We start from the raw sequence: 20,676 nt of genomic DNA on the forward strand, positions 1-20,676 counted from the left end.
AGCATCCAATTTTTGACTGATCACACACATTATTTCAGAGCGTTTCGATTCCCAAAGCATTTCAACGCAGTGTCTCGTTCCCTCAGGGAACTAGGGTTACATACATAACCTAGATATGTTAATTATAGTGTTCTCATGGTGGAGTTAATAAAAGAATAATTATTATGTTCATTCCATGTGCCATGAAAGTTTTCTTTGTGAGCAAACACGTTATAATTTCTTGACTCATGCGTTTTAATGATTGCACAATCGCATTGTCTGTGTGTGTGTGTGTGTGTGTGTGTGTGTGTGTGTGTGTGTGTGTGTGTGTGAGTGTGTTGGTACTCACTATTTTTTTTGTACATTAGGACTTCAAATGAGGTCATCTCGTAGTTCTCAAATGTAAGTCGCACCTTTTCCATTGTTTCCCTCTCTGTGAGCTCACCGTACATAAAACTGGCAATAAAACAAAAACCTGTGAATTTACTGAAAATGCTGATTAGCTTGCATATATTTAAAGTAGTGGTGCATTATGCACACATACACACACAGCTTTGTTTGAGCACACTGCCTTTGTTGCCTTCTGCTTGTCCCTTTTAGTTCTGCTTCTTGTCTTCCATTGTCCTTACTTACACTCTGATCACACTGTACAGTGTCTTACCGTTCATTTAGTACGGCTCCGCCACCCACTCACGAACCACTGCTACAGTTTCCTTCTGCTCTAATGATTTTCTTTTAGTATTGTGCAATAAATAAAACTAAATTGGGTCTCTTTTTTAACCAATATTTTATTAGTGTCTCTGTTTCTACAACCCTAAGTCCAAAAAAGTTCTGACACTGTGTAAAATGTAAATAAAAACAGAATGCAATGTCTCATATATCCATAATCTACTCCCAATAAAAAATAAACAAAACAAACATATAAAATGTTTAAACTCACTTATATATGTTTTCCATTGTGTAGCATCATATCTGTCTGTATATATTTGAGAACTGAGGAGACCAGTTGCTGAAGTGTTGGGAGAGGAATGTTGTCCCATATGTGTCTGATACAGGATTCTAGCTGCTCAACATTTCTGGGTTTCCTTTGTTGTATTTTTGGTTTCATAATGTGCCAAATTTTTTAAATTAGTAAAAGGTCTAGCCTGCAGGTGTAACAGGTACAGAAAGTGTTCTGTTAAAACATGTGTATTGATTGTTATAATTCTCACAAAATGTTTTTTTTATATATCTGGTGTACCTGCCTGAATGAGCACCTTTCCCCTTTAATTGCTGTGATGTCATCATGAGCCTACATAATTTCCTGTTTTGTCTCCTCCTCTTGGCATTGTTAATGCATGGAAGAGAGCAAAATAAGGGTGATTGTACTCAGAGGCTGCTTTTATTTCTTTTACATCAGATAAAAGCCAGTGAAACCGATGCCTGTTGTCCCGTGTCTGTCTCCACTACACTACACAACACAGAAAAGTGATTTTATAACTGGTGTCGCGAGCCACCGGTTACACGTGGTGTAAACCCTTCGGATTTCGCATGATCGGCTGATTACCGATCGCCGGAGTTGCTGCCTCAACAGACGACGGTGTGCCGTGAAAGATCGCTGGATGTGAGAGTGTTTCGCTGATAGCGGAGGTCGCAGCTCATTTCATCTCGTCCGATCTCGTCATCAGTGTTCTACCTTTTGTTGCTCATTTCACAGACGGTAAAGGTTGTACGGTTGCCTTTTACGAGGTATGATGAATATTGTTTTGATTTTTATTGATGGCGATCACCGTATGGGCTTTGTGTTATCAAAGAAAAAAATAATAATAATAATAATTTTTGCGCAGCTGCACACTAGTATGACTGGGTTTTTGTGTTGTTGATCGTACTGCTTCTTGGGTCTCGACCCATGCTTTTCGTACTGTTTCTGAGGCGCAAGAAGTTTTTTTCTGTTGACCTTGACGCTGTAGCTAGTGCTTTTACTACTGTTTTCCTAACAGTTCACATGATCCTTTGGTTGACCGTAACGCTGTCGATCGTTACACTACCAGGTTTGGTAGAGTACTTAGACCTGTTCGTCGGCTGATTGAGTCAGTGGTTCAACTCGAAACCTTACTTGGTGTGGAGTCTGTTTCTCCTGTTATTCATGTATAGGTTTGTGTATTGTACTACACGGTCTCTGGTAATGCGACTCAACCAAAGTGTGATCTTTCTATTTTGTGTATATTAATCCTGTTTATGTACCTGGTCTGAGTTTTTCAAAGTATAATGGGCACTTTGTGTATGCCTACTTTCTATGTGGAGTCTTCACTGTTTTTAAAGTGTGGACCATGTAACTCAAGTGACCAGTGTTTTATTTGTTGTATTCCGTGAATTTTGTGTGAACTTTGGGGGGTGAGTGTAACAGGTACAGAAAGTGTTCTGTTAAAACATGTGTATTGATTGTTATAATTCTCACAAAATGGTTTTTCATATATCTGGTGTACCTGCCTGAATGAGCACCTTTCCCCTTTAATTGCTGTGATGTCATCATGAGCCTACATAATTTCCTGTTTTGTCTCCTCCTCTTCCTCTTGGCATTGTTAATGCATGGAAGAGAGCAAAATAAGGGTGATTGTACTCAGAGGCTGCTTTTATTTCTTTTACATCAGATAAAAGCCAGTGAAACCGCCGCCTGTTGTCCCGTGTCTGTCTCCACTACACTACACAACGCAGAAAAGTGATTTTATAACTGGTGTCGCGAGCCACCGGTTACACAGGCAGACTTAATTTTCTTGCTCAAATATGCAAGGCCTTCCCTGAAATAGATGTTTTCTGGATGGAATCATTTTTTGCTCTAAAACCTGTATATAGCGTTCACCATTGATAGAACTTTTTTAAATGTGCAGGCTGCCCATTCTACAGGCACTGATGCTTTCCCATACCATCAGACATGTGGCTATCTAAACTGACTGCTAATAACAAGCCAGATGGACTCTCTCCTCTTTAGTCTGGAGGACGTGGTGTCCATGGTGTCCAAAAAGAAATAAAAATTTTGTTTTGTCTGACCACAGACCAGTTTATCACTTTGCCTCAGCAGATTTTAAATGAGCTTTGATGGTGGCATTTCTGGATCATGCTCGCGCATGCCTTCTTCTTTGCATGATAGAGATTTAACCTGCATTTGTGGTTGACATGGCAAACTGTGTGTTCACAGCAGTGATGAAAAGTAATGAAGTAAATGTAATTAGGTCCTGTACTTAAGTAGCTTTTTCGCATATTTGTACTTTACTGAAGTATTTCCATTTGAGGAGACTTTTATTTTCAATACATATCAAGTATTTAATTTCTTACATTTTACTTAACTACACCTTGTGATATCAGTCGTTCCTTTTTATTTATGAGTGGATTAAAACTGAACAACCACCATGATCCAAACCAGTCTGGCTTCAAAGTAGCACATTCCACATTGAAGGCTCTTTTGGCTGTCTTTGAGGAACTGCATGCTGCTCAATCAGACAAGCTGTCATCTTTACTCTTCCTCCTCGACCTTTCAGCAGCATTCAAAACAGTCAACCACAAGACTCTCGTTTACCCTGAGGAGCCTCCGTATCCGTGGAACAGCATAGGAATGGTATGCTTTCTACCTGGATGGTTGCTCATACTAGGTAACATGGAGGGGGTCCACATCTGCCCCACACTGACACTCCACTTGCATCCCATAAGGCTCAGTACTTGGTCCTCTCCTTTTCTCCCTCTATACTCACACATAACTCTCTGCTCTCCCCTTCAGCCACTGCTCGCAACCTCAGGGTAACTCTGGACAATAAATTGTCCTTCTCCTCACATGTCGACTATGTGGCTCATTCTTGTCAAACACTTCTCTACAACATCTGAAAGATTCAACCATTTCTGTCCACACAGGTGCTTGTTCAGTCTCTTGTCAATTCGACTGCAGCCCTCTGCTGGCAAGACGACCTTTTGAATGCTATTTATCGACTGCAAATGATCCAAAACGCAGCTGCACAACTTGTTTTCAATGTGCCCAAGTTCTTCCACACCACCCTCCTGCTGTTTCATCCACTGGCTTCCGGTAGCTGCATGTATCAGATTCAAAACAAATGATGATTGCCTACAAGGCCAACAATGGACCAGCACCTTCAGACCTCAGAGAGCTTATCACACCTCACACTGCACCATGCTGTCTGAGATCATCCAGCAATACTTGACTGGTACCTCCTTCTCTCAGGGTGAGAGGTAGTTATACTTCATATACATATACTTATATACTTTAATTGTAATTATATATTGTTGAATAATAAGGATAAAGGTAAAAGATCTGTTTTGCTATGCATTTGGAGCATACTGTGAATCAGGGATAAGCGGTATTTATGATACATGCATTCCAAATACGTTTTTTAAATATAAAATAGGGATTTTGTCATTTGTATTTCATAGTGTTGAGGAAATTGGCTTCATATTTTGTATCGAAATATTTGTGTTTTCAATTCAATTTAATTAATTTTTATTTGTATAGCACTTTTAACAATGAACATTGTCTCAAAACAGCTTTACACAGATAATGTGGTAATGAAAAATTCATATTTTCCTTATAAGTGTAAGTTTGTCCCTGATGAGCAAGCCAGTGGCAACTGTGGCAAGGAAAAACTCCCTGAGATGGCATAAGGAAGAAACCTTAAGAGGAACCAGACTCAAGAAGGAACCTCAACCTTATCTGGGTGCCAACGAATGTCCATTTATTGCAGATAAACGATGTTGCGGGGTACAGTGATGATGATCAGAAGCAAACTGTAGTCCTGAGTCAGTGTGGGAGACTGTTTACATTAAAAACAGTCGAAATCCATCCTCAAAGCTCCCGTTCCTACTCTGGAATTTCATGGAACCACCCAAGGCGTTAATGAGAAACTGTCCCCAGCCGCACAGAGTGGCCTCCAAATGAAGAGAACACTATCCAGAGGCAGACCAGGACAAAGGTTACTGGAAACTCAGGAGCATGTTTAACTTGACTAAGAGAGAGAGAGAGAGAAGAGAGAACAGGGGTGACAGGAAGATAAGGATATGGATTATTGTGTCCTTGCTGTATGAAAGTTAATGTCCCTGTGCTGTTGGGACTCTGGCAAGACTCGCTTTGGCAGCATAACTAAAAGGGAGAACCAGAAGGTAACAGACATGAGGGATCTCTGAGATGAGCCACCACACCACCATCAACAAACCTGAGTGAACATGTGAGAGTGAGGGGACGACAGCATCCAAATATCCCAGTACACCAAACATTCGATATCCATGTTCCCGCCAGATCTGCTCCCTCTATACCCACTCTATTGGTGAAGTCATATCCTCACATGGGTTTTCTTATCACTGCTTGCAGATGACACGCAACTAATCTTTTCTTTCCCTCCATCAGATACCACAGCTTCCGCTCAGATCTCAGCATGCTTGACAGACATATGTTCATGGATGGGTGCTCACCAACTAAAACTCAAGCCCAGCAAAACAGAACTGCTGGTCATCCCAGGCGATTCATCTCCAGGTCAAGATCTCCAAATAACACTTCATGACTCTCTGCTCTCCCCTTCAGCCACTGCGCATAACCTTGGGGTAACTATGGACAATGACTGAGATCATCCAGCACTGCTCGACTGGTACCACTTTCTCTCAGAATGAGAGTTAAGTACACTTCAAGGCTCTTCTCTGTTCTGGCACCAAGGTGGTGGAATGAACTTACCCTAGATGTCTGTACAGTGGAGTCCCTGACTATCTTCAAGCGACGACTGAAGACCTACCTCTTCCTGAAACACTTAAATTAGCACTTTCCAAGTTTGTAGAATTCCAGGGTTATATTTATATTAAGTTTGTAATCTTGCGTACCAGTGTAGATTTATTCATTACTAGAGACTCAAAGCACTTTTGTACTTCGCTCTGGATAAGGGCGTCTGCTAAATGCCGCAAATGTAAATGTAAATGTAAATCTGCTCCTTTACCTGAGAAAAATCTACTGATGAAAGACTTTCAGCCTTGACTTGAACACTTAGACTGTGTCTGAGTCCTGAACACTGATTGGAAGGCTGTTCCATAACTGTGGGGATTTATTAGAGAAAGATCAGCCCCCTGCTGTAGTCTTCATTATTTGAGGTACCAACAAATAGCCTGCACCTTTTGATCTAAGTAGGTGTGGAGGATCATATTGGTACAGAAGTTCACTGAGATACTTTGGCGTGAAAGCGTTAAGTGCTTTATACGTCAGTAGTAGTATTTTATAATCAGTGTGAGATGTAATTGGGAGCAGTGTAGATGATTAAAACAGGGCTGATGTGCTCATATTTTCTAGATCTAGTGAGGACTCTTGCTGCTGCATTCTGAATTAAATGAAGCTTATTTCAGAACAAAGCATTACAGTAGTCTAATCTAAATGTAACCAACTAGTTTTTCTGCATCCTGTAACGACATCATATTTCTAATTTAAGCAATATTTCTAAGGTGAAAGAAGGCGATCCTGGTAATATTATTCACGTGAGCCTCGAAGAAAAGACTTGCTGTACACACCGAGATAAAAACACCATCCAGAGATGCTATGGAATCAGAAAGTTTACTTCTAGCTGCATGTGGTTCTAATAAAAGTTATTCCATCTTATCTGAGAGACCTGATCTCTCTCATCTGGCTTTGCTGAAATATACAGCTGTGTATCATCAGCATAGCAATGGAAGCTAATACCATGTTTATGTATAATTTCACACAGAGACAGCGGATATAAAGGGAGAAGCAATGGATCTAAGACAGATCCTTGCGGAACACCAAACTTTACCTCAGAGAGAGTGGAGAACTCACTATTTACATCAACAAACTGATAGCGATCAGTCAAATAAGACCTGAGCCAGGAGAGAGCTGTTCCCTTTATTCCAACAACGTTCTCAAGTCTTGCAAGCAGAAGATTATGATCAATGCTGTCAAAAGCTGCACTGAGGTTGAGCAAAACAAGTAAGGAGACAAAAACCTGATCAGAGGCCAATAACAGGTCATTTACCACCTTAACTAGCACCATCTCTGTGCTATGATGAAAACCTGACTGATATATTTAAAAAATGTTATTCCTCAGTAGATGTGAGCAGAACTGCTGTGCTACAACCTTTTCTAGAATCTTGGAGATAAAGGGGAGGTTTGATATTGGACTGTAGTTGGACAGCTGACAGGGTGAAGGTCAGTTTTCTTAATTAGGGGGTTAATAACTGCAGTTTGAAGGATTTACGTACAAAACCAGTGCTAGTGGAAGAGTTTATTATTTTGAAAACAGGTTCAATTACCTCTGGAATGATCTGTTTGAGGAAACTTGTAGACGAGGGATCAAGAATGCAGGTTGATGATTTTGATGAGGAAATAAATGAAATTAAGTAATTCTCTTAAATAGGAGTAAAACTTTGTAATTGATTATCTATTATAATTACACTGCTGTCTACAGGGTTATTTATAAAATACTTTGGATTTATTTAAATTATCTGCATTTCTTGCCTTATGTTTTCAACTTTATTATAAAAAAGCTCATGAAATCATTACTATTACGACCTATAGATGGTGTGCATGTAAGTGCAGTGCTTGACACAACTGAGTCTCCCTGATGATCAAAATAAATTTTAAAGTCACCAACAATTAATACTTTGTCTAAAGAAGCAAATTCTATGAGAAAATCAGAGTCGGCCCCCTGGGGGTCTATAAATAATAATTAGTGGAATTGACTGACTGGACCTACTTTTAGGCACTAAATATTTAATGTTGGTGTAAAGAACTTTTACATTTGTGTTTAGTTCTTTGTGTGACGCTTAGATTATTATTATAAATAGCTGCGACTCCGCCTCCTCTGCCATTTTAGACGGGGTCGCTTCATTTAATGGAACGTATTCATTCGGTTTAATCCACGTTTCTGTCAAATACATTATTTTAAATTCCTGGTTGGTAATAATTTTGTTTATAGTCAGCGATTTTGACATCTAATATTCTATTATGTTTTGTAGTTTTGACATCATAAAGATGCGGCCCTTAATCCTAACCATACTGAAAATGTATCCATTTGGAGGAAGGTGTTGTAGGTAAGAAACATGAAGGCTGCCATCTTTCAAATTGATAATTAATTGTTGAAATGCTAAAATATTTCACGGATAAATTGACACATTGATTTCTTTAACTCTTAAATTCTGTAAAGCTGCTTTGAGACAATGTCTGTTGTGAATAGTAAAATAAAAAAAAAACATGACTTTCAAATAGGTGTGAAGTGATTGATAAATAAATATTTGTTTGCTGAATATTGTACCCTAATTGAAGTAACTGTTTAGTAGGATCATGATTTTGAATGACACATAAATTCTATCAATGCAGGTTCCATCATTTGTCTTCTAATGAATTAATTGTTTGACATTGTCAGGCGGATGACGCGGAAGCGGAAGTATCTCAATCATTGTTTATTGAAATGAAAATACACACACACAAATCAAGAAGAATCACCAACTAAATGTATCTGCTCGGGATGAATAATCCACAAACGGGAAAGAAATATCCAATGGAAGTAAACTCCAAACCAAACGAGTAATCCTCGGAGACCAGAATCAAAAGACAGAACCAGCAGGGAAGGCTGGCAGTTGAGGATCCACAGGATATCACCAACATGACATTCAAGAACCGACTGCCTGTGATTCCCTGCGGGCAACCTGGAGGCGATCCATCGCCCTGCGTGGAACCTGGAGGCAAGACGTCACCCTGCGGGGAACCTGGGGGCGAGCCGACGCCTTCAGGGAGACTTGGGGACAAGCCGACGCCTTCAGGGAGACTTGGGGACGAGCCGACGCCTTCAGGGAGACTTGGGGACGAGACGAAGCCCTGAGGAGAACTGGGGGGGCCAGACATCGCCTTCTGTGGAGCCTGGGGATGAGCCGTCGCCATGTGGGGAACTTGGAGAGCGTCACCAGCCAGGAGGGAAATGCAGAAAGCCATTTTGGCTCGTTCCGAGGGGGAATTGGGAAAAATTTACCTCCACATATTCGCGAAGCGCCATAAAAATTCGTCCAAATTCAGTACTCTCGAATCCCTCCGTGCTCTCGGAGGGGCGTGGCGCAGCCAAATTAAATTAGGATAACCTTGGCAAACTGTTTAACATTAACTTATAGGTTACTTTAAAGCTAACCTAAATCTGGGAAATCACTGGGATATTGTATGAGAATATTTGATCTGTTAACTGCCTGCATGTGTCAGATTTATTGCATGACTGTTGTTATCAAACATTGTTTACTTAACTAAGTCGGTGAAGGAACAGATCAAACAGATCCATTAATAGAAGGTTGTAAAAGTTTTTTTTTGTATTTTTAAAATACAAAAATGTAGTAGTTTATTTTGATATATGGTGTAGCTGCTATATATTGTAGTTTATTATGATACCTGTAAAGTTTTATTTGAAAATACATTTTGATGTATCTTTGCCCAGCCCTGCAGTGAATAAATATTCACATTCTGCTACCTGCAGGTGCTGCTCTTTTGCATGACTTCAGCACGGTGGTATCCAGACAATTTACAGAATCCATCATTACTGTAGACAATAGGCCAGTCCACAATCTGAGCATTTCCCAGCACAAAGTTTGTATCTGTGGAAATATATACAAGAAAGAGAAAGAAGGACCAGGTACATGTGTTACTGACTAAGCTTGCAATTGCAATATTTTTCTCAAAGTTAAACGAGCAATAACACTGCATCTTTAAAACCATTATCAAAGAGATGATGTCCAGTCAAATAGAGCTGTTAGTAAAATTACTCCTGCAATCAGGTAAATTCCTTATTCCTTATCAGTGGAAAATATATATATAAAAAAGTTTAAAAATACAAATAACAACTTGTTAAATTAAAACATTCTGTCAGAATAAAATCTAAATAATCTAAATAAATAACCAAATAATTACACTCCACTTAATTGTTATACCAGGTTTGTTCTCTTTCAGAACTGTACTATTAGGGGTAAATGGACAGATGGATAGATAGATGGACATATGGATTGATGGACAGAAGTATGTGTGATCAGATGCACAGGTGAATAAGTGGATTTGTGGATGGGTGAATGGCTAAGAGAAATAAAATAGGTATTGCTTGGTAAAGGATTGGGTGAATGAGTGAGTGCATGGTAGAATGGGTGATAGAGAAAATGGATACATACAGTGGAAAGACAATTTTAGGAATGTTCATTAAAGCTGCAACCAACGGCAATTTCATCAACTTGGAGTTATACACGTCAACAGTGACCAGCTACATCGCCAAGTGCATTGATGACGTGAACATCTCCAAGACCATCACTACATGCTCCAACCAGAAGCCGTGGATGACCGCCAAGGTGCGTGCGCTGCTAAAAACAAGAGACTCTGCCTTCAGAGCAGGGGACAACATGGCCCTAAATATAGCAAGGGCCAAACTCTCCCGTGCCATCAGAGAAGCGCGTACACGCCAAGAGAATTCATGGCCACTTCCAGGACAGCGGAGACACTCTGCGCATGTGGCAGAACATCCAGGCAATCACAAACTACAAGATGACATCACCTGCTTGTGACCGTGACACCTCCCTCCCAGATGCGCTAAACGACTTCTATGCCCGGTTCGAGGTGCAGAGTCCCAGTGACAAGGTGCTCTGTCTAACCACAGCTGAAGTAAGGAAAACTCTTTGCAGAATTAACCCACGGAAGTCTGCTGGACCAGACAACATTCCTGGCAGAGTGCTCAGGGAATGTGCACAACAGCTAGCGGCTGTTTTCACAGACATCTTCAACATCTCCCTAAACAGCGCCATTGTTCCCACTTGCCTCAAGAAGACCACCATCGTTCCCATGCAGAAGTCTACAGTCTCTTGCCTCAATGACTATCATCCCATTGCGCTCACAACCATCGTGATAAAGTGCTTCGAGAGGTCATGAGGCACATCAAGACCCAGCTTCCACCCGCACTGGACCCCATGCAGTTCGCGTATCGTCCAAACCGGTCCACAGAAGATGCCATCTCCACAACCCTTCATCTAGCACTCACCCACCTAGACAAAAAGGACTCTTATGTACGGATGCTGTTAATAGACTTCAACTCAGCATTCAACACGATCATCCCTTAGCACCTGATTGAGAAGCTGAATCTACTGGGCCTGAACACTTCTCTCTGCAACTGAATCCTGGACTTCCTGACTGGGGACCCTCAGTCAGTCCGGATTGGAAACAACATCTCCAGCACCAGCACACTGAGCACTGGGGCACCTCAGGGCTGTGTGCTCAGTCCACTGCTGTTGACTCTGCTGATTTACGACTGTGTAGCAATGCACAGCTCAAATCACATCATTAAGTTCGCAGTTCATCAGCAAGAACGATGAGTCAGCATACAGAAAGGAGGTGCAACAGTTAACAGCCTGGTGTGAAACCAACAACCTGTCTCTGAACGTTGACAAAACTAAAGAGATGGTTGTTTACTTCAGAAGAACACAGAGTGACCATTCTTCACTGAACATCAATGGATCCTCCGTGGTGATCGTCAAGAGCACCATATTTCTTGGTGTTCACTTGGCGGATAATCTCACCTGGTCACTCAACACCAGCTCCATCACCAAAAAAGCCCAGCAGCATCTCTACTTCCTGAGAAGGCTGAGGAAAGCCCATCTCCCTCCCCCATCCTGGCAACATTCTACAGATGGACCATTGAGAGCATCTTGAGCAGCTGCATCACTGCCTGGTTTGGGAACTGCACCATCTTGGATCGCAAGGTGATGGAAGCCAATTCACTCTGCCGCCTCTCTGGAATATGAAGCCGGGAGAGCCATCGGGCTGCTGGAGAAGGTTGCAAAGCCCGGCTCGTGGCGTTCGGCGCAAAAGCCTCTTGGAGAGCTGTGGTGAGCTTCTTGATGGGATCCGAAATGGAAGTGGATTGTGGATCCATCGAGGTAGTGCTTTTCCTTTCTTTTTAGGTCCGTTCTTCAATCAGGCTGGTATCAAGCAGCCGCAACCGAAGTAACTAAAACGAGTCTTTAAACAGAATACAAAAAGTTAGGAAGTAACTGTACTGGAAAACGGGTGTAGTCCGTAATAGAACCAGGAAAAGGGTAATGTCCATAGAATGGATAGTCCATGAATGATCTCCAGAATGCACTGTAGAACTGATGATGAGTGAGGGCCTTAAGTAGGGGGAGAGATGATGGGAAACAGTTGATGGTAAATAGTAAGTGGGCGCTGTGAGCGTGCTGGGTGCTGAGCGAAGGTGTGTCCAGTGGTTCCCTGACAGATGGTCATCACACACAGTTTTGCCCTAACTAATACTTTCATATATATACACACACTTCACTATGTAGGGAAAAGCCAAAAAGATAAACTTTCCATGCCAAAGTTTTTTTTTTTACAAGGATTCATTAATTTTTGCATTTGATTTTTTCTTTAGCTGTATAATTTTGACGAGTTAAGCTCTGTAAATGAACAGAAATTGGTACAGAACATCAGATCACTGATTGTAAAGATGGATTAAAGAGGAAGTGTACTGTATTTCTTCATGTGGTCTATACCTGTCTGTCTACGTGATAATGTTCAAGCTGAAAAGTTAAAGAGAAAACAAAGAATAAAGGGTTAAATTAAAGGGCTTTTTGAAAATAAACTCTGTACATTTACATATTTATAGCATTCAGCAGATTCCCTTATCCAGAGTGACATGCATAAATGCTTTGAAGGTAGTAAATAAATCCTGAACATTGATCCATAGACTAGAATACCTTTAGTCTAAAAGGAAATATAATGTATTTCGATATGAAAAAAGGGGGAAAATATATATTTTGTTTTTTCAAATTATTATTTTTTTGTGTGTAATTGCTATTTTATGTACATATGGAAGAGGTAGATCTTTGGACATTGTTTGAACAGTGCTAGTGACTGAAATTTGTTGGTCTGGTTTTATTTTTTTATTTTTAATGGTGAGCATCAGTGTTTTAAATCTGGTGCAGCAGCTACAGGAAGCCAGTGGAAGAGAGCAGAAAAAAAAGAGTCATGCAGCTAAAATCTGGATCAGTTGCTGAGGTTGAATGTCACTCAAAGGCACTCAAAAGAATCCAGTCTTAAAATGACAAGGGTCTGAACAGTACCTTTTTATTTAATGCTGTGTTTACATTATAGATAAAAGTGTACTAGAATACACTGAACCTGTGATAAGAAATAGTGAGTACAAATGGGAGATCAATTACCTTTCAGCTCAAAAAAGATCTATGCAACTAAATATTACTGCCAAAAATAACTTGCAACTGAAAGGTTCTTTATTTTATGGTTTAGATATACTATAACCACCTCGCTTGACACAAAAATATGTTAAATATGGTGGCCGAGAAGTGAAAAACACTAACAAATCCGAAAAAAACAAAAACAAATGCAAAAACAAAAAAACAAATCCGAAAACAAATTAACAAACCTGAAAACACAACGACAAGTCAGACAAACCGGAAAATGTCATCATTGGACGAGACACCTGTCATTCACCTGTATATCTTAAATGACAGGTGTCTTGTCCAATGTAAGTTTCACAAACTATACCTACCTTTTCCGGTTTGTCTGAATCGTTGCACGAAACACATTAACAAATCCGAAAACACAACGAGAATTCAGACAAACAGGAAAAGGTCAAGTACAAATACAATTTACATTACAATACACAGAACAGGTGCATGAAAATACAAATATATACACATATATTTAGGGGAAAGAGGGAAAAGAATTGATAAATAAATATAATTTATAATAATAATAATAATAAAATTAAAGTAAAAAAAAGTCATTCATTGCATTTTTCTTTTTAAATCACTTTAAGGGCTTTTGTGAAAGGAATAAACTCATTATAAAATGCAAAAAAACCTGTTGGTTTCACTTTTAAGTATTTCGATTTTGTATATAAAATTTTCCCATTAGAAGTATATTATAAACAAGAAAGTCGTCTTTGTTATTGTTCATTACAAGTCCAAAGATAATGTAATTCCAGTGAAAGTTTTTAGATTGGGAACCTTTGGGTGATGCCAGTTATGGATATCAGACCATAAAGCGTCTAAAGTAACAGTCTGCAGCAGGAGAAAGTTGGAACGTATGTGCAAAAGTGTACAAACTAATCTTTATTATCTTTACTGCATATGAATGTCCTTCCTCAAAGTAGCTTTGAATTTTTCCTTGCTTGCCAATGTTTATTTCTGTTGTTTTTTATATTTAAAAGTGCACTAATACAAATAATAAAAAAAAAGTTTAAAGTACTTTACACATGTACAAGAAACAAAGTTATAAGATTTCATACTTCCTGTATATCTTGAATGACAGGTGTTTAGTCCAATGATCGGTAAGGTTCTATTCACAACTATACCAACCTTTTCGGTTTGTCTGACTTGTCGTTGTGTTTTTGGATTTGTTAATTTGTTTTGCACTTTTCGGCCACCGAAGTTAAATGTACATACTGTGCAACCCTGTAATTTGATTTTGTTTTAAGCTGTTTCTGAAATTAACATTTTGTAAATTCTGCAGCACAACACACAAACTGCACCTATGTAAAATATATTATTTTAGAATAGAGTCTTATTTGCCTTATTTTCTCCATTTCCTTCAGCTTCTATGTGTCAGGAATCCACCTGCCACGCCCCCTTTGGTGGCTGTCATGCCTCCGCTCTCTCTGGAGCTTCCGGATTGATCACGCACACCTGGGGCTCATTATCACTCAGTCCCGCTCCTACATAAGCCCCTCACCCACACTCACTCCTTTGTCCATTATTATATGTGTTTATGTGCTGTTGTACGTATCCTTATGCGGTCCTTTACTTCTGGAATCTACACTCTCTCCGCGGCTGCACTTTCTCCCCAAAGCGCACCCCGGATACCCCTATCTTCCTGTGTGTTCATTCTTGGACTGTGTGGACCTCGCCCCTCCAGGGCGTACCATGGATATACCTCTTTGGACTCCTAAGGACTACCGTGTGTGTTTGTGTGTATCTCTTTCTCTCACTCTCGTGATTAAACCCGAGTGAGCGTACTCCGGCTTCCGCCTCCCGTTCATTCGCTCCCTGACAGAATAACTGACCTTTAAAAACATGATCGGGTTATCACCGTGTTCTCCGCGTGACCCGATCAGTCACAGCAAGACCCACTGGGACAAGGGGAGGTTTCGCTCTGCCACGATGAAGCAGCAACCGAGCTTCGTTTCAGATTACACCCGGAAGCTCGCTGGCGCTCCTCGCGATTCATCCTCGCCGGCTCAGGAACATGCAAGCGCAGCTGCGCAATGCCCCCCAGAGAGTATGATGGTATTCCCGACTCACTTTTACGGCAATATGGCAGAGTGGAGCAGATTTATATGGAGCATTGGTGAATATATGGATTTCTACCCTTCCTTTTACACAACCGAAATCGCTAAAATTGCGCTCCACCTCTCTCTCCTGTCTGTGGACTCTCTCTCTCTCGCCAGTAAGCTGTGGCGCGCATTTGGAGGCGATTTCAGCTTGTGCACCCACTTCATTGGGCTTCTCACGGGGATGTTCGGAATGACTTCGGCGGATTCACCCTAACCCTAACCCCCTCGATTCCGGGAGGGCTCCGCTCCAGTGCTCCGCCGAGCATTCCGCCCCTGAGTTTCCAGGAGAGCTCTGTTCTGCTCCAGAGTTTCCGGGAGAGCTCCGCTCCGCTCCAGGGTTTCCACGAGCGCTTAGCTCCGCTTCAGGGTTTCCACGAGCGCTCTGCCCTGTTCCGTGGTTCCTGTAGATGCGCCGCCCCGGAGTTTCCAGGAGCGCTCCACTCCGCTCCAGGGCTCCTCAGAGCACTCCACTCGGCTCCAGTGTCCCGCCGTTACATCGTCACCTGGTCGCGAAAGGGACGCCGAACTGCCACTTGACCGCATAGAGAATGTCGCACCGCCGCCTGGTCGCAAGAAGGTGGTCGTACCGCCGTAGGCCGTGACTCGGACAAAATGTCACCACCAAACCCTTCCGGAAGGCCTGTCTTGCCTCCAGGCTCATCAAAAGGTCGGGCGTCAAAGTAAACTGGAAGGCGGAGTCATGCCGCGAGGTTCCTCACAGGGCAATGGCTCGCCTCCAGGTTCCCCGGAAGGCGACGTCTCGCCTCTGAGCTCCTCCGGAGACGACGTCTCGCTCCCAAGCTCTCATGAAGGTGATGTCTCACCTCTGAGCTCCCCGATGACGACGGCTCGCCTCTGAGCTCCCCCGATGGCGACGGCTTGCCTCTGAGCTCCCCTGAAGGCGTCTCCGAGTCCCACTCCAGATGACGTCTCTCTTCCAGGTCCCTCAGAGGAAAAAAAACACTCCCGAAGTTCCTCTGAAGGTGTCGTTACAGCTCAAAGCCCTGCCGAAGGTGTCACTGTGCTCCTGACCTCCATTGTGGGTGCCCCTTTTGTTCCAGATCTCCGCCGAAGGCATCGCTACGTTCCGGGTTTCTGTGGTGGACATCGCTCTGCTCCAGTCCTTCGTGCTGGACATCACTCCGCTCCAGACCTCCACAGTGGGTGTCACTCCGCCCCTGATTGACGCCGAGGGCGTCGCTCGGCCTCTGGTCTCTGCCATGGAGGTCGCTCAGCCTCTGGACTCCGCTACGGGCGCAGCTTGGTCCCTGTCCTATGCCAGAAGCGTCTCTCCGCCGCCGGTCTCCGCTGAAGGCGTCTCTCTGTCCCCGGTCGCCGCTGAAGACGTCTCTCCGTCTCCGGTCTTCGCCGATGGTTTCGCTCTATTCCTGGCCTGGTGAACTGCGCTCCGTTTTGGACCTCCACTAAGGGGGTGGTTCCATCCTAGGTCTTTCCACCGGGGTTGTCGCTCCGCCTCTAACCGTGTCCCCTTCGACCCTGGACAGACACCGGGACCCTCCTCCGAGTGCCCTGGCCCACCGGACATCTGTGGGTTTGGGGCATCAAGTGCCGCCCCCTTACCCACACTCACTCCTTTGTCCGTTATTGTATGTGTTTGTTGTTATGTGCTGTTGTACGTATCCTTATGCGTTCCTTTCCTTCCGGACTCTACACTCTCTCCGCGGCTGCGCTTTCTCCCCAAAGCACACTCCGGATACCCCTATCTTCCTGTGCGTTCATTCTTGGACTGTATGGACCTCGCCCCTCCAGGGCGTACCATGAATATCCCTCTTTGGACTCCTAAGGACTGCTGTGTGTGTGTGTGTGTGTGTGTGTGTGTGTGTGTGTGTGTGTGTGTGTGTGTCTCTCTCTCTCTCTCTCTCTCTCTCTCTCACACTCGTGATTAAACCCAAGTGAGCTGTACTCCGGCTTCCGCCTCCTGTTCATTCGCTCCCTGACACTATGATGTAATGTAGCAATGTCACAGTCCCTTTTAACATCAGGAAAATTTATTGTTTTTGTGCTGTAAACAGAGATAAAAAAGCAGCACAAATAGTTGTTTTTAAATACATGCAGTAATTTACCTTAATAGTTCTTTACCACATAACGTATTGGTACTATATAATATAGTAACAAAAATATTAACATCACTACAATAACAAAAACACTGTAATGTGCAGGGAAGGTAACACTTTTACATATTCTCCACATATCACTGGCGGGCTGTGCATTTGGTACCTGGGCCTTCAAGTCAAGTCAAGTCAAGAGGCTTTTATTGTCATTTCTACTATACACAGTGGTACACAGTACACAGTAAAAATGAGACAACGTTCCTCCTGAACCCTGGTGCTACACTAAACAACAACATAGAGCTACAACACAACACAAGCTACATAAGTGCATCGAGTCCAACCTAGTGCAAACAGTGCAGAGGAAAACAGTACAGACAGACAGTACAGACAGACAACACAAGACAAGACACAAAACCCAATATAGCGCTGACCAGTAAACCTACTGTATACTTCGATTATACAGTACTGTGCGAGGAGAACTGTAAAAACTATACCCGGGAGTGAATATAAACAGACACAATGTAGTGCAAAAAAACAGCAGCAGTCAAGAAGTGCAAAAGACAGCATGTAAACAGTATATGAGTGTCGATACAGTAAAAGGTACAAAAAACAGCAGGTAAACAGTGTAGTACGGTAAAGTATAAATAATAATAAATAAATGATAATGGAATGGATTGAGATGAGTAATGAGTGTGTGTTAAGTGTTAAGTCCAGGTTGTACAGTTCAGTAACACACAGTGAGTGTGTGTGTGTGTGTGTGTGTGTGTGTGTGTGGGTGTGTGTGTGTGCGCGCGCACGAGAGTTTCCTTTCAGTTCTGTGTATTGAGGAGCCTGATGGCTTGCATCATGTTAGCCTGATGGCTAACCTGAACCTAAGCCAAGCCTGATGGCTTGCGTCATGTTGCGTCTTCGGGGTTGGTGACCTCCTCAGCATGTCTAGCTTTTCTTCTAAATGAATTTTTAAGTATGTCCGAGACCAAATCAATTCCAGTGGGGACGTACTCGACTTAATCCACCTCTTAATACACCACTATCACGTCCCAATTATAGAAACCATCAATTCAATACAAAAACACAATATAACAACATGTGGCATTACAGAGAGACATTTCACATATGGAGGTGAAAATCATTTTAGTAAAGCAAGAAACCCAGTTACACTCCAAACCTCTACACTACAACCACAACTGTGCACCTACAACATCTGGAGCAGTTCACAATCAATATTTGTCTAATAACATGACAAAAACATTCAAATGTAAACAAAATCCAACATACTCACCAGAGATGTGGACCCATATTGTGCAGCGCCCCCCCAGAGGCTGTAATCCAGTGGTACTGCTCATATTCACTGGTCTGGAAGTGGAGAACAAACCCTTTCCTGAGCTGAGACACGCTAACTAGCTTCGGGGTTGGTGACCTCCTCACTATGTCTAGCTTTTCTTCTAAATGGATTTTTAAGTGTCTGAGACCAAATAAATTTCTCTTCCTTAGGCATAAAAAAGTCTAACTCAGATGTATTAACGTGTGCAAAGCTACACACGTGTTTTACCAGTCGAACTCGGCTGTAACAGTTTCCCTCTAAACAACCAATCAGAGGACGGAACAATGCTGACGCTATTCTGGGCCAGCGAGCTGCCCTGTGAGGCGAATATGAAATCTGATTGGTTAGGGAAACAGATCTGTTGGTTATATTCATTCATTCATACACCTTCTCCCGCTTATCCGTAATTCGGGTCGCAGGGGCAGCAGTATAAGCAGATTCCTCGGACACTTCTCCGTGTCCAGGGATCTGGCTGTCAAGGCCCCTGCCTTCGACTGCTGCCCAATCCTCTCAGCACCGGTCCCTTATGGTCCCTCCTGCAGGTGGTGAGCCCACGGGAAGTTGGTTATATTCTCTATGGTAAAACGCCAGCAGTACTGATTTTGAAGGCTCTGGGCAGATAAGATTGACATGACAGCACATAGAGGCTGTAATCTGATTGGACAAAAATAATCTAACATCCACATACACGTACTGGAAGCAGTGCAGCCGAGAGAAACACTACGAAATGAAGAAAATAAACTGTTGGGAATAAATTAATACAATTTCATAGGACAAATTAAAAATTTAGGTTGGAAATGTACGTCAGTGCTTTTGATTTTGTTTAGGGCAGCAGAGAAGCTTTGCTGACCCTGACCGCCCACCACTGCTCCTTATAATGTGCATTTAGTTTATGACTGATCTAGTAGCTAATACAATATAAACTGATAGTTAGTTAAAGATCAATTGTTGTTTGTAAATCTGTTCAGTTTTGTTTAACATTAATAGTAACAACTGTATAGTACTGAAACATAAATGTAATATTACTGTAACATTATGTATAATAACAATATAGTACTGTAACATTACCATAACATGATAACATTACTGTGGTCCCTGACACTTTACAGCTGTTAAGAGATTTTATTTAAATTAATGGGTCCTTATTTTACATTTATTTATAATTCAAATAAATGTAGTAGATTGTATCCATGTGTACATATGTATCCTGATTAAAACAGCAAACAATGCTCTGTGTGTGTGTGTGTCTGTGTGTGTGAGTGAGAGAATGAGAATGAGAGAATGAGAGAGAGAGAGAGAGAGAGAGAGAGAGAGAGATATCATGCTCTTGTTTCTTACCATTCGATCTCCTCACAATATTTTCCAGAAAAGTGTTTTGAGGTGCCACAAGCCCCCTCCGACCCCCGGCCATCGTCGCGGCTTGCAATCCTCTCCACTCTGATTATTTTTTCTCTTCTTTTGTTATTGCATACTTAATTCTATTTTTGCTTCTCTTTGACGAGGATGTACCACACAGGATCAGCACGCGCAGTAACTGCTCCGGTGCCGTCCGTCGCTCCGTGCGCACCTGCTTCCACCTCTTCTTACAGCACCCGCGGCTATGTGTGTGTGTGGGTGTGTGTGTGTTTGTATGTATGTATGTATGTATGTATATATATATATATATATATATATATATATATATATATATATATATATATATACACACACACACATGTATGTATGTATATATATATATATATATATATATATATATATATATATATATATATATATATATATATATATATATATATATATATATATATACATACATACATACACACTGTATATCCTGTCTCTCGTTCCCCCTTAGTCAGGATTTGTTAATGTGCCCCGCCGTCTAAAGAATGTTGGGCGGTGTGTTTTGGTGTGTCACTGTGGGAGGAAACATTTCGGTACTGTGATAGATTATTAATAATAATAATTAATA

At 41.9% G+C, this 20,676-nt stretch overlaps 1 protein-coding gene across 2 annotated transcripts in view; it reads right to left on the bottom strand.

Annotated features, from left to right (window-relative positions):
- The window catches only part of kcnh1a (potassium voltage-gated channel, subfamily H (eag-related), member 1a), a 121,481-nt gene extending 101,171 nt beyond the window's left edge, over nucleotides 1–20,310 (bottom strand). Inside the window, exons 1-3 of one of the 2 annotated variants that reach the window (XM_083544593.1) lie at nucleotides 20,043–20,310; nucleotides 9,456–9,579; nucleotides 329–435 (exon numbers count right to left, since the gene is read on the bottom strand). In XM_083544593.1, the coding sequence (XP_083400719.1) occupies nucleotides 329–435; nucleotides 9,456–9,579; nucleotides 20,043–20,115 (304 nt within the window). In that variant the 5' untranslated portion in view covers nucleotides 20,116–20,310. The remainder of the gene's footprint in view (nucleotides 1–328; nucleotides 436–9,455; nucleotides 9,580–20,042) is intronic. The other variant, XM_083544594.1, reaches the window with a different exon arrangement.
- Nucleotides 20,311–20,676: the final 366 nt, after the last annotated feature.

Source organism: Silurus aristotelis, assembly GCF_946808225.1.
Source record: "Silurus aristotelis genome assembly, chromosome: 6".
Lineage (NCBI taxonomy): Eukaryota > Metazoa > Chordata > Actinopteri > Siluriformes > Siluridae > Silurus > Silurus aristotelis.